Consider the following 13796-nt stretch of genomic DNA (forward strand, 5'->3'; position numbering starts at 1 on the left):
AAATCCAGCCTCAGATACATGCTAGTTGTGTGACGCTAGCCAAGTTCCCAGAGGTAAAATGTGAATAAGAGCACCTACCTTCCAGAGATACTGTGAGGATCAAATAAGATAATAATTATAAAGTACCTGGCACAGTAAGGACTAAGTTTTTACTATTATTATTCTTGAATATATTCAGAGGATTATGTCAACAGAAGAAGCATAAATATAAGCTTATGACCTCTTTAATTTCTTATTCTATAGTTTTTATAATTTTCACCTAACTTTTCAATGAAGTCATTGTATTACATATCCCTTGTGTCAAAGCCTCAATTCTGGCATGAAAGTCAGACTTGTTTCAGAAACTTCTGATTTTTCTGGCTCACTGCAACATCTAAATGCATCCCCAAAACTTCAGTAGCTGATACTTCCCAAGGGTAAGGTAAATAGTTCCCCTTATGAACACTTGGTATCACAAGGCTTCAAATAAAAGGATATTTATTTACACTCTATACACCAATACAACTCTCTGAAGTGAATATAGTGAATCAAGATATGAGCTGCCTTCCAGGTGGCCACTCCTTCCCAGAGACCCATAAACTTAAAATGTTCTACATGGCTTCCAGTGCTGCACTGAGTGATGCCCAACAAGAGGAAGTGAGTAGTTTTCCCTTTTTGTCTATGGGCCACTGCCCCACTCCTACTGTCCCAGGCTCCTGGCCGGTGTTGTGAGTCAAAATTTTCACTGATATCACAGTCCTCTGCTCAAGGCAAGTATTACGGTACTTCTTGAGGCTGCTGGCGCTCAGTTTGTCTTAAAATTGCTGTTGTCTCAAAATTTGCCTGCTATTTATTTAGTTCTACCCAGAAGATGGTGCTAGTTGCCTGCTCTAAAGCAACTGATCTATGAAGTGATTACCCTGAAGCTCTGTCTGACCACACTTGTGTCCTGCTCTTTCATATACCTTAGAGTGTTTCTACCCTATGTTGTTATTGGTGGTTATTCTTTCTTGAAGAGATCCAATGACCATGAAGGTGATGTTCTGACTTGCTGCTGAATAGGATTTAAGTGATTTAAACTTTTTGTCTTACACCTTGATCCAATAGCTTTACCTCTACCAAGGGTATCTTTAAGTGACTTTTGGAAAACTTTTAACTGCTCAAATGGGTCTACTTTCTACTCAAGTACAGTTCACTGTGGCTCTGCCTCATTCTCTCATGCCACATCCTGAATGGGGAGTCTCCCGCTACAAATGGCATTTTTCAGTCTTTTGGGAGAAAAGGATAATATTCTTCTTGCTCTGTTTTTACTTTTCTAGGTGAGTTATGCAAATTATACTTTGCTATTATAAAGGTCTACAAAGAGACGTTAGGGGAATTGAAGAAGTCATTGTTCCTGTCATCTATTCCTGTGCCAGTGACTCCATTTAATTTGCAAAATCAAATTGTTATTCTTAAAAATTTCTTGCCCCTCCTCCCAGCTTTCCACTTAATGCTTTCTTAAACTGCAGTATTCTTACATTTGCTTACGTTCACTGTGAATGCTATAAGACAAGATAAGCAAATAAGTAGTCCATGAAATAGTTTTCTTCTATCCTTTGGTTACATGATAATGCCATGCCTGTCAACTTCTTTATTCTGTGAGAGCATGTGAGCCATTCCATAACTTCTTTATGTATTCTGGTTTCATTTATGGTAAAAGGATATTCCTCTGGATATATTTAAGTTCTCCAGCAGATTGTACATTTGTTAATCGTTGCATAAACATTGTACACTGAGGGTACTAAATGGTTAATGTTCTTAGACTAAGAACTCTGGAATTTTTAGAACCGTGCGTGCGTGTGTGTGTGTGTGTGTGTGTGTGTGTGTGTGTGATTCCATTACTGTCACCAAGGAAAAAGAAACAAAAGATGACTGTCCATAGCTTTGTTCTTTTATCTGTTGTTATAGTACAAAAATTATTTAGAACAAAAAGGGGCCAAGCTAACTTTCTGTTGATGAGCCTGTCAGTCCTTAACTGTGCTGATCCTCTAAAAAACAGGCACAATCTGCCATGGTACTAGTACTCAAACCTTCTGCAATTTGGTAGAACCTACAAGAATTTGATCTCTGTAGTGTAGCCTTTGAAGAGAGTATGATGAGGTGTCAAGTGTAGGACCTTAGTATCTGGATTATGACTTTTCACTGAAGGTTAAAAACTTATGAAGGGAACTGAGAACTGACAGAGGGAAAAGGAGGCCTGATAACACTTTTAAAAATCATAAGTCCACCTCAGGATTACAGACTTTTACTTAAGGACAGTGTGAAGCAGCCAGGAGTGGGTGGGAGTCTCATTGGCATGAGAAAAAAATCAAGAAAACAATGAGAGGAAAGCAGCTAGCACAGAATTAATTAGAGGAAGGAGTCTAAAGATATCACATGGTCTCATCCCTCTAGTTTCCTTCACATGAATGTAAACTGTCCAGATTGCTTCTTCATAAAAAATAGGGAAGCCCTTTGGTTAGAGGACAAAGCATTAGACAAATTAGGTCTAGGGTAAAGACTCTGAAAATATTATTTTCAATAATTCATAGTTAAGAATTCTAAACACTTGGGTTATTGTACAAATGTTAACACTAGAACTAGCTTTTGGATATAATGTGATGCCCTAGGTATACAAATGTAAGACACTAATGACCTTTGAATGTGCTCTGACTTTCTCTAATAGTTAATGGAGATGAATTATCCCTTAGCCATCTATACTTACACTCATCCCTCCTTACAGTGAATGTTGCAAATTCAGAAACAATTGACCTTAGGTTGAGATATGGCTGTGAAAAATGTTGAGGGTAACAACCCATAAAGGGATTGGGATCCATGGCCAAGCCTACACAGGAAAACAGGGCTTCATAAATACTTCTTTCCATGAAATGGCTCCAACTTCATTGGTTTTGTTCTCTGATAGGAGGAATGGGAAGAGCTCTAGAAAACTTTGCCGCATCTCTACATGATTTCACCAGCCTAGATGACTGGAAGCTCATGTTCTGGTGCATAAAGCATAAATGTCTATAATGGCAATGAAAAAAGTAAGACAGCAGATTTAAATGCAACTCCAGAAGGCACTAAACTCACCCTTTGCCCCACTTGCCTAGTCAACTTTATTTTCATTTCAAGGGCTTAAGACCCTCATTCAGTGGAAAGTTAAGCAAGAAGTTCCACAGAGTAGAATGAAGAAATGCATTTTAAAAACTGTCTAAAAAAATGCTAAATCTTGACTGTAATTGTATATTGAGGATGAATGAGCAACCTAATCGGTATAAAAAGAAGTCGTAAATTGTAAGGCACCTCTTCCCCAGAAAAATTTCTAGTTTACCTGGACAGTGATGGCATTTCTTTATAGCTCTTATTCCTTTGACACTATTATTTCTGCTAAAAACTCTAAAGGTCAGTGGTGGCTTAGTATTTTTCTAATTTACAAATAATCTTCTGTTAGGACAATTTTTGAGAAGGGACAGACAACCTTCCACAGAAGAACCAAAATGAAAAGAAAAAATGATATAAAGGTACTAGAACAGTGATAAAAAAAATCATCTATGGACAGTTAGGTGGCACAGTGGATAATACACCCAGCCTGGGGTCAGGAAGTCTCCTCTTTCGGGGTTCAAATTCCATCTCAGACCCTTATTAGCTGTGTGACCCAAGGCAAGTCATTTAACCCTGTTTGCCTCAGTTGCCTCATCTGCAAAATGACCTGGAGGGGGAATAGTAAACTATTCCAGTATCTTTGCTAAGATAACCCCAAATGGGGTCATGAAGGGTCAGATACCACTGAAACACCCCAACAACATTTATATGGTGCTTACTATGTGTCAGGCACTGTGCTAAGTCTTTACATTTATCTCATTTGGTCCTCCTGACAATCCTAGGGGATAGGCGCTATTGTTATCCCCATTTTACAGATAAGGAAACTGAGGCAAAGAGATTGAGTGACTTGTCTAGGATCAAGTAAGTGGGATTAGTAAGTGGGATTTAGACTCACATTCTCCTGACTCCAAGCCTGGTACTCTATCTATGGTGCCATCTAGCACCAGGCTTGGTCAGGAAGAATTTACCCAGAAAGTGTAAATGAGTAAACTAAATCCATACTCAATAGAAAAGCCAAGGAAAGACCTTCATTGACCTCTCTAGTTCAATATTGTATCCAGTCTGCTAAATTACTATTGTTCAAAGGAAGAAGACAGAGGGGAAAAGTCTAGAGCAACATGTCTTACTTCCATTCCTAAATGTGTAACCCTTGTATAAACTAGTCAGGGGCAACACTATCTTTTAACTAAATCCTTTAAACTTGTTTGATACCTTCGAGATTCTTAGAAACTTCCAAAGAGGAGAAAAACCTTTTACATCTTAAGTCATGCTATTTTACTTTCAGATCACTCTTGCTAAAAATTATCCTCATCACAACTTTTGCTTATTGCCACTAGTTCTAACCCTGGGAACTAGGCAAAGTAAGTTCAATCTCTTTTCCATTAGCTAGCCCTTAAAATCCTAGAATTTGTTTATATGTGTGATAGGGAGAGCATTGTCACTAGGATCACAGAATATGTGGAGCAGTGTAAGAAGAATGGAAAGGGGAGGGGGGGTTAAAATGAAAGTCATTCAGGGCTTCAAATGTCAGTGGATTTTATACTTGATCTTGGAGGTCATGGGGGGCACTAGAGTTTATTGAGTAGAGGGGTGGCATGGTCAGTTCTTTACTTGAGGTAAATCAGTTTTACAGCTGAGTGGAGGAGCACAGATTAGAGGGGATGAGAGACTTGTGGCAGAGATTACAATAATCCAGATGTGAGGGGATAAGGGCCTGCCCTGGGTTGAAGGCAATGTTAGAGATGAATAGGGGGTGTATAAGAAAGATGTTATAAAGGTAAAATTGATAGGAACTGGCAAAAGTTTGGATTTGGGGGGTGAGAGAGTGAAGAGCCAAGGATGACACCTAGTTGCAAGCCTAGGTAACTTGCAGGATGGTGGTGCTATCAACAGTAATAAGGACGTTTGGAAAGGGGGAAGTTGGGTGGCAGGGAAGACAATGACTTCAGTTTTATACATGCTGAGTTTAAGCTGTCTAAAGAAAATCCAGTTTGAAACTTCCATGATATTCTACTTATATTATTATTAATACACTACTTATGTTGTATTACATACGTACATATATGTGTGTATTATTTATCTAAATATACATATATAATGTTTTAATTTTTTTTCATTTCATGGTTGGGAAATCAGGCTACCTGTTGTTATGCTTAATATACAACTTACTTTAAAAGTAATAATATATTACTTATAATATATCCACATGTGTGTATATGACGTACATGTACATAATACACACACATATGTGTATAATGTTCTAAATTAAAAAAAAAATTTTCCATCTCATGGTTAGGAAATCAGTCTAACTGCTGTTAATGTATGTCTGCTTCTAGAAATCCAACCTCTCATAACTTTTTATTCCTAATGTACAGGAAGGCAAAATTTCAGAAAACAAAATTTATTAAAGCACTAATATTGTTTTGTACCCAAATCTAACACAGTAATCTCTAGACAAATTACTACAATTGCTTCCACAGCTCTCCTACAAGTAAAAGAAATTAACTTTGTGGCAATATCACTTAGAATTATAGTACAGACAAGTGAAGATCCCAAGTGAGTGCAGGTGCTTCATTTACCGTATCTCCCCATTCCAAGAAAAAAACAACATATTCTTCTTCAGATCTGGAGGCAACTTTATTCTCATCTTTGGATTTACATTCAAATTTGCTTTAGTTGTTTCTGTACTTATCTATCAGATCATAAGCTTCTACAGGCCAGAAGAGGCCTGCCTTTTAGTCATCTTTGTATTGTTAGCGCCTAAAACAATGCCTTGCATTAAATAGATGCTTAATGTCTAAATTATCAAAACTCTGGTATTGCTGAATCCATCTGGCCCACTGGTTATATGCTGATTTTTTTTTTTAAATTAAAAAGATACTTAAGGAAAGGTTGCCTTTTAAAAGTTGAACGCAAACTGAATATGAGCTTATAGTCAGATATATCAGTCAGAAACCACCACCCCCCCAAAAAAAACCTCACTAATGTGATCTTAGACTAAGCTAATAGAAATTTAAGAAAAAATAATAATCTAGAGTGATTTTTGTTGGCCAGATCACACTGGAAGTACTGTTTCTTTAAAGAGAGACATTGACAAGCTAGACCACAGGGAAGTGCTTAAGATGGCTGAAGCCCATGGCTGAAGGAAATGGTGCTCTTTAATTTGGTGAGCTTGCAGGGAGAGAAGATTTGGGGGGAAGTTGAGGATGGATCAGTGGAGGAGGTATTAAGCTTACTATTTATGACTCCTGAGAGCTGAGCTTTGAACAATAAGGGGGAAAGCTACAATGAAGCAGATTTACATTTGATATCAGGAAAAAATCCCCAACTATTGATTCTATATGAAAATGGACCCACTGCCTCAGGAGGTAGTAATGTCCCATCACTGAAGGTCTTCAAGCTAAAGGTAGAAAACCATTGTCATGGGATGTCTAGAAGGGATTCCTCTGTCAAGGGAGGTAATTAGGCCTTTTCATGTAGTCAGTGTGATGAATTTGTCCTTAGAAGACTAGAATACCATTTAATGGTAGTACCTTTTAAGTCTGATTTCTGTTTCTCAACTAGGTTCCTGGCCTGAATTAAATTGGAGGAATTGTAGCTGTTACTTCAACTTGCTGCAGTTTGCAAAGTTGATTCCTACGGCTTCAAGATTTTTGGTTTAGTCCCTGCTAACATAAATGTAATAGAACTACACCTGTGCAAAGAATTTCCAACGTCTTTTCTCAGGTTCCACTAGGCAAAGGGGGAATTCTTAAGTAATTTCCAGCAGGTCATTAGCTAAATTGATAAAGCACTTTTAGGTGAATGGATGAAGAATGTCACATAAAATAGCAGTTATACAGGTTTTGTTTGTTTAATCTATGGCTTCATGGGTCATCAGAGAAAAACTAGAGGTGAATCTTATTCTCTGATTTCCTTCCTGGTGGTGCTTGTGGTTGGTCACATGGACACAAGATGCTGCCATCTTCTTATAACACTTCCTTCAGAGTCCCTGCTGCTGCTTGAACTGTAAATGCTGCAATGGAGATCTGTTTTTTAACTTCTTCCCAGGCCTCTTGTTGATCTGCTTTGTTTTCAATATCAAAGATGGCATCATAGATTCCTGGAAATGATTCCCCTGCATATTTGTTGTGACTACTTGGTGCAAAGATGATGTGCCTATGAGAAGAAGCCACAAACCAAAGCAGATTGGTAAATAATTTTGTTCTCTCTTAATGCAGCATTAAATGAGCATTAAGTGACCTGATTCCTAATACTAATGTAAAAGAAATAAGTAGTGCTTCCTATTTACCCAGCTCCCATAACATGTTTGCTGTCACTCTTTAAAAAAAAAAAAGGAAAAGTAAACAAATAAATTAACAAACTTTTTGAAATTTGCATATAATTTACTGCAGATCACTTTAGGATATAAGAAAGGAAAAAATGTACTATTTCATGACTCATTGATTAAGGTACACAACAGTAGGAAAATGTGAAAATATATATCAAATTTATAATACACATTGCTACTGATTTGTGGCTTGCCCTCTGTTGAAAGGAATTGGGGAGGAGGAGACACACAAAGATTAGTGTATGGAAATTTGTAACAAGCTCAAGGGAAAAAAGAATGTATCTGAACATGATGGGACATACACCTGCGTCTTTTCTTCACATTCAAGGTCTATATATACAATATACCAATAGATGCGTGTTTTGATAAGGTTGGCAATACACATAAGCCATGTGCAGACTAAAGCAATAGATCTGACAGAGATACCCTGGCTATGAAAAAAGTATGATTTTTCAAGGAAGGCTCAGAACATGTTAAACATTCTGGGTTTTCCCAGTGGGAGGGCTATGGAATATTACCAGACTTTTTGGAACAGGGTCAATTAAGAGGAGGTAAAGAAAGGTTTTTAGAATTTTCAAATTTTCTATCTCACTTGTACCTCTCTCCTGAAAACCATAATGAAAGAATGTGGAAGGAGGGTAGTTCCTGAGAAAAGGGCATAAGTGGCATTATGATAATAATAACAGACATCTCCCAAAACTTGTGGTTAGGATGATGGGACAATAAGTTATAGAAGAGTCCCAATTCTTCAACATGTACCTTGGCAAAGATTCAAAAAGCAGAATCAAATTAACTAATAATGATCAAGAAGTCTGAGGAGAAACAATAGTAAAATTCTTTCTTTATCCAGACTAGGACTACACAGACAGCCAAAACCCTGAAGGCACTGAGATCTTATCAAAGAGACAGATGGACAGGTAAATAATCCAGAAGCCTGTTCATGGGGAAACCCCAAGGCATCAGCAACACATGATTGTGTTTCCTCTGACTGTGGATACTGGAAACTGGATGATTCAGAACAGATACCTTGGGAGCCAGGTAAGGGAAGAAGAGAAGAGGATTCTACAGTTCTATAAAATTCTAATCTGAAATGCTCCCACGAACCCCCGAGGACCATGATACTCAGACGTTAGACAGTCTTGGGGGTCTGAAACATATCACTGCTCTGAGTGTAGATACACTTGAAAAGGTGAAAGCCAGCAGAAAAAATTCAAGAAATCAAGGTTAAAAACAAATAGGTGCTAATCATATCATCTAAAAATACTGGAAAGGGAGGAGACTAGCCCTGACACAAAGTCTCAAATCAGAAACCGAGGCTGGAGATAGGAACAAACAAAAGAAAGCAATAAACACTTTGAAAACATAGTATAGGTTAAAAGATATCCAAGCACTAAAGAGAAGAAGAAAGTAACTACACAACAACTATAAGAAGAGTCTCAAAAAAAAGATGGTATGGAAGCAAAGACTACAAAAATACCTGGAAGAAACGAGTAAAACAATGAAATTATAAGTGAAATAAAAACTTTGGAGGAAAGAAGAATAAATAGCATTGAAATTAAAGTGTAAAACTTAACCCAAGAGTAAGAGAACCTCTGAAAATTAGAATGGAGAAAAATGAATGCAATAATTTTATTAGCCAAAAAGAAAAAAATGTAAAAAAATTGGAAGGAATTTAAGGTATTTAAGTTGACTTGGAAGATAAGTCAAAGACAGATGGATAGATAATTCAAGAATCACTGGATCCTCCTCAAACCCCCCCCCCAAAACAAATGAACAACAACAACAAATTCTGGATATTATATTTCAAGGAATCATCAGTGCTGTACGAGTTTGATCTATCCCAGGAAAACAAGGTAAAGTCATCATTATGAATATTATAAACATATTATATTTATGACAAGACCAAAAAATCATGGATAATATCAATAATTGCAGAAAAAAGCTTGACAAAATAAGACACTCATTCTGTTTAAAAACATTTAAAGGCATTAGAATAAATGTACCAGTCCTTAAAATGGAAAATAGGATCTATGCAAACCCTAAACTCAGGTAACTGAAAACGCTGGAGAATTTTTCAATAAAATTTAATGGTAAAGCAAGGATGTTCACTATTACCTCCAGTATTTGAGAAAGTGCCAGAAATGCTAGTTACAGCAATAAGAAAAGAAAATGAAATTAGTAGAATAAGTATAGATAAAATTATCTTTTTGCAGGTGATTTGAGGCAGCTAGGTAGAATGGTGGGTAGAACACTGAACTTGGAGTCAGGAAGAACTGAATTTAAATCTTGTCTCAGATACTTACTAGCTATATGACCCTGGAGAAATAACTCTGTGCCTCAGCTTCCTGGTCTATAAAATTAGAGGATTGGATTTAATAGATAATAAGGTCTTGTCTAGCTCCAAATCTATGAATCCATGATATGATGGGCTATTTAGAGAATCTTAGTTCTCTAAACTAAGTAATAATAAAAATGTCAGGAAACAATTACTTAAGCAAAGTAGCAAGATATAAGATAAGCTCACACAACCCTTTCTGTATATAACCAACAAAACCCAGTAGGATGAGATTGAATGAGTAATTCCACTCAAAATAACTAGAAAATATATAAATTATTTGAGAGTCCACCTCCCAAAGCATGCACAGAGAGGATTACAATATTAGTTAAAGGTGAAATCAGCTGCCAGATACTAAGATTTCATTTCTTTCTACCTGAAAAAAATATCGGGCAATTCCAAGAAGCAGCACCAGGCAAAAATCTGAAGGACCTCTGAGGTAGTATGACCCTGGTTGTAATAGATTCCCACTGCCCCTCAGTAGTGACACTGTTCCTGTTCTATACACTTGTTTCATATACGAAAGAGAAAGGGGAAAAAAGAGAGAAGCGACAGATATAACTACATTTTGTCTTTTCTAAAAAGTAAACCCAGAGGGCAGCTAGATGGCTTAGTGGATAGAGGACTGGGCTTGGAGTCAGAAAGACTCATCTTTCTGAGTTCAAATCTGGCCTCAAGACAGGAACTGTATGAAACTGGGCCAAATCACTTTACCTTCAGTTTCTCATCTGTAAAATGAGCTGGAAGAGGAAATGGCAAACCACGCTATTATCTTTGTCAAGAAAACCCCAAAATGGAGTGTGATAAATGTATGCTGAATTGAATTGACATTGGCAATCCAGGAATAAAAATGAAATTAAAGCTCAGACTGGGTCCTTTACCATTATCTTCTTGTGAGAAGCTCATGTCATGCGACTCTTTCCGTAGTACAGCAGTATCTGAATTCTGCGTTTCAGGAAAGAATATGTCACTTTAAATAAGCATATCAGAAAATTAACTCAGTGGTCAAATCCGCTGCCTTCTAAAGCTCAAGTTGATTAAGGCTGCTCTATCAGACACTTACAGCAGAGAGTTTTGCATACAGCAGCATTATACAGGCAATGAATACCCCTTTTAACACTAGTCATTTGGATTCCCTGAAGCACATCAGACATTCAGGGTTCTTGGCTTTTAAAGATTCTTATGGTCTTAAAGGGATCTTTCTTTTTAAAATGAATATTTATATTTCACTTGATCCACCACTAAAACTATAACGAGTTAGGAAGAGCCTTAGTTTGAGTGTATCTGGAAATAATGGAAAATTAGATAGGTTCTCCTTCATGTCGGGCCACTCCCTACCCGTTTTAGTCTCCTATAACTTTTTTTGAAGAAGAGAGCTGTTATATCATTCTCATTTCCCTCACCATCTGTCATGCCAAAGAAGGCCTAGTGATTATTTAGAGGATTTGCAAATAAAAAACTGTCAGTCACCTCCAGAGTAGAATAATACTTGGGATTTTGTTTCATGCTTTTAAAAGTATTTTTGTGGACATAATTCTCATTTAATTCACAGAAGCATCAAAATGATATCCCCATTTGACAGATGATGAAACAGTCACAGTGAGATTTTTTTTTTAATTGGGGCTCCCTATCTTTCTCAGGCAGTAGTATAGGAAGTACAGGGACTGCTGAGACTCATTCCCATTAGAGACTGAGACCCAGTCTCATTATGAACTAATGTAGGGGTTTTGATAAATTCTGTTTTTGACCTGGGCTGGTTTGCTCTTCCTGGTAGCTCTCCCTCCCCAAGTTGAGAGAGATCATCATCATATTGATGATGGATTTATTGAGGACACCTGGCTCAACTTAAGCTTAGATCTACTAGAATCAAGACATCCTCTAGCCTCCTCAGCATCATGGGTTGCTGTATTATAGGCATGTCCAATCACCTCCAGGCAGACAGTTTAAGATTAAGAGATTGAGAATCCTCTGACTTTTTAAAGGGTGCAAAGAACCTTAGAGATCATTTAATCCAACACTCATTCCACAGATGAGGAGGGTGAAATCTAGAATTGAAGTGACTTGTTTAAGACCAAAGAAGTCATAAGAAGCAAAGCTAGGAATTCAAACCTAGGTCTCCTGCTTCAATATCCATTATTCTTTCTATTATGGCAAGATTCATACAGTAAGTTACTGACAGGGTCAGGATAAAAATCGAGGTTTCCTAGTATCACAGGACCCAGAATAGTTTAGTAAAAGGATAGTTCCAACTTCTCATTTTACACATGAGGAAACAGAGATTCTAGAGTGGTAGAATGAGTTGTCCAAGGCCACACAGAGCAATAAAGCCAAGTCTCATTTGATGTTTTTGCATCCCTGGAATCTACCAGAGTATCCAACTCTCCATGACCCCATTTTGGAGTTTTCTTGGCAATGATACTGGAGTGGTTTGCCATCTCTTTTTCCAGCTCATTTTACCGATAGTGCTAGAAATGTGCTTTGTGGGGGACAGAGCCAAGATGGAGTAAAAGAAAGGGACTGACAAGCTCTCCCATAAAACTCTCCAAATACCTGTAAAAAATTAAACAAATTCTAGAGCTAAAGAGCCTACAAAATGACAGAGTGAAACAAATCCCCAGGCCAAGACAACCCGGAAAGTTGACTGGGCAGGGAGCACTGACCTGGAAATAGATCCAGGAGAGATAATTTAAAAATTATTGGACTACCTGAAAGCCATGATCAAAAAAAGAGCCTAGATATCATCTTTCATGAAATTATCAAGGAAAACTTCCCTGATATTCTAGAACCAGAGGGTAAAATAAATATTGAAAGAATCCACTGATCACCTCCTGAAAGACATCCTAAAAGAAAAATTCCTAGGAATATTACAGCCAAATTCCAGAGTTGCCAGGTCAAGGGGAAAATATTTAAAGCAGCCAGAAAGAAACAATTCAAGTATTGTGGGAATACAAAGAGGATAACACAAGATATAGCAGCTTCTACACTAAGGGATCACATGACTTGGAATATGATATTCTGGAAGTCAAAGGAACTAGGATTAAAAACAAGAATCACCTCCCCAGGGAAACTGAGTATAATCCTTCAGAGGAAAAAATGGATATTCAACAAAACTGAGGTCTTTTGATTCAAGCATTCTTGCTGAAAAGATCAGAGCTGAATAGATAATTTGACTTTCAAACACAAGAATCAATAGAAGCATGAAACGGTAAACAGGAAAGAGAAATCATAAGGGACTTACTAAAGGTGAACGTTTACATTCCTACATGGAAAGATAACATTTGTAACTCTTGAGACTTTCTCAGTATTAGGGTAGTTGGAGGGATTATGTACATATACACAGAGGGCACAGGGTGGGTTGAATATGGAGGGATAATATCTAAAATAATAAAATTAAGGGATGAGAAAGGAATATATTGGGAAGAGAAAGGGAGGAACAGAATGGGGCAAATTATTTCACATAAAAGAGGCAAGAAAAAGCTTTTTCAATGGAGGAGAAGAGGGGGGAAGTGAGAAGGAGAGTGAACTTTTCTTTCATTGCATTTAGTTAAGGAGGAAATAACATGCACACTCAATTTAGTTTGAAAATCTATCTTACACTACAGGAAAGTAGGGGAGAGGGGAATAAGCAGAGGGTGGGAGGATGACAGAAGAAAGGGCAAATGGGGGGAGAGAGGAATTAGAAGTAAACACTTTTGAGAAGGGATAGGGTCAAAAGAGAGAATAGAATAAATCAGGGGCAGGATAGGATGAAAGCCCTCTATTTCAATGAATGATCATTTTTTTCCCCTGAAGTATTATACTCAGTTTTGCTGGGTAAGTGATTCTTGGTTTTAATCCAACCTCTTTTGACTTCTAGAATATCATATTCCAAGCCCTCTGATCCCTTAATGTAGAAGCTGCTAGATCTTGTGTTATCCTGATTATATTTGCACAATACTCAAATTATTTCTTTCTGGCTGCTTGCAATATTTTCTCCTTGACCTGGGAAATCTGGAATTTGGCTATAATATTCCTAGGAGGTTTTCTTTT

General features: G+C 37.3%; 1 protein-coding gene across 14 annotated transcripts in view; it reads right to left on the reverse strand.

Moving 5' to 3' along the window:
- LOC140505428 (N-acetylated-alpha-linked acidic dipeptidase 2-like) overlaps nucleotides 1–13796 on the reverse strand; it is a 238272-nt gene that overhangs the window by 111398 nt on the left and 113078 nt on the right. For 8 of the 14 annotated variants that reach the window (XM_072611411.1, XM_072611414.1, XM_072611413.1 and 5 more), the window contains one exon: nucleotides 5715–7260. The exons of 3 other annotated variants lie outside the window; for them this stretch is intronic. In XM_072611411.1, coding sequence (XP_072467512.1) covers nucleotides 7071–7260 — 190 coding nt within the window. In that variant the 3' untranslated portion in view covers nucleotides 5715–7070. Of the gene's footprint in view, nucleotides 1–5714; nucleotides 7261–13796 lie in introns of those variants that run through there. 3 more of the 14 variants (XR_011967495.1, XR_011967494.1, XM_072611408.1) reach the window with 3 other exon arrangements.

This window comes from Notamacropus eugenii, chromosome 5, assembly GCF_028372415.1.
Source record: "Notamacropus eugenii isolate mMacEug1 chromosome 5, mMacEug1.pri_v2, whole genome shotgun sequence".
Lineage (NCBI taxonomy): Eukaryota > Metazoa > Chordata > Mammalia > Diprotodontia > Macropodidae > Notamacropus > Notamacropus eugenii.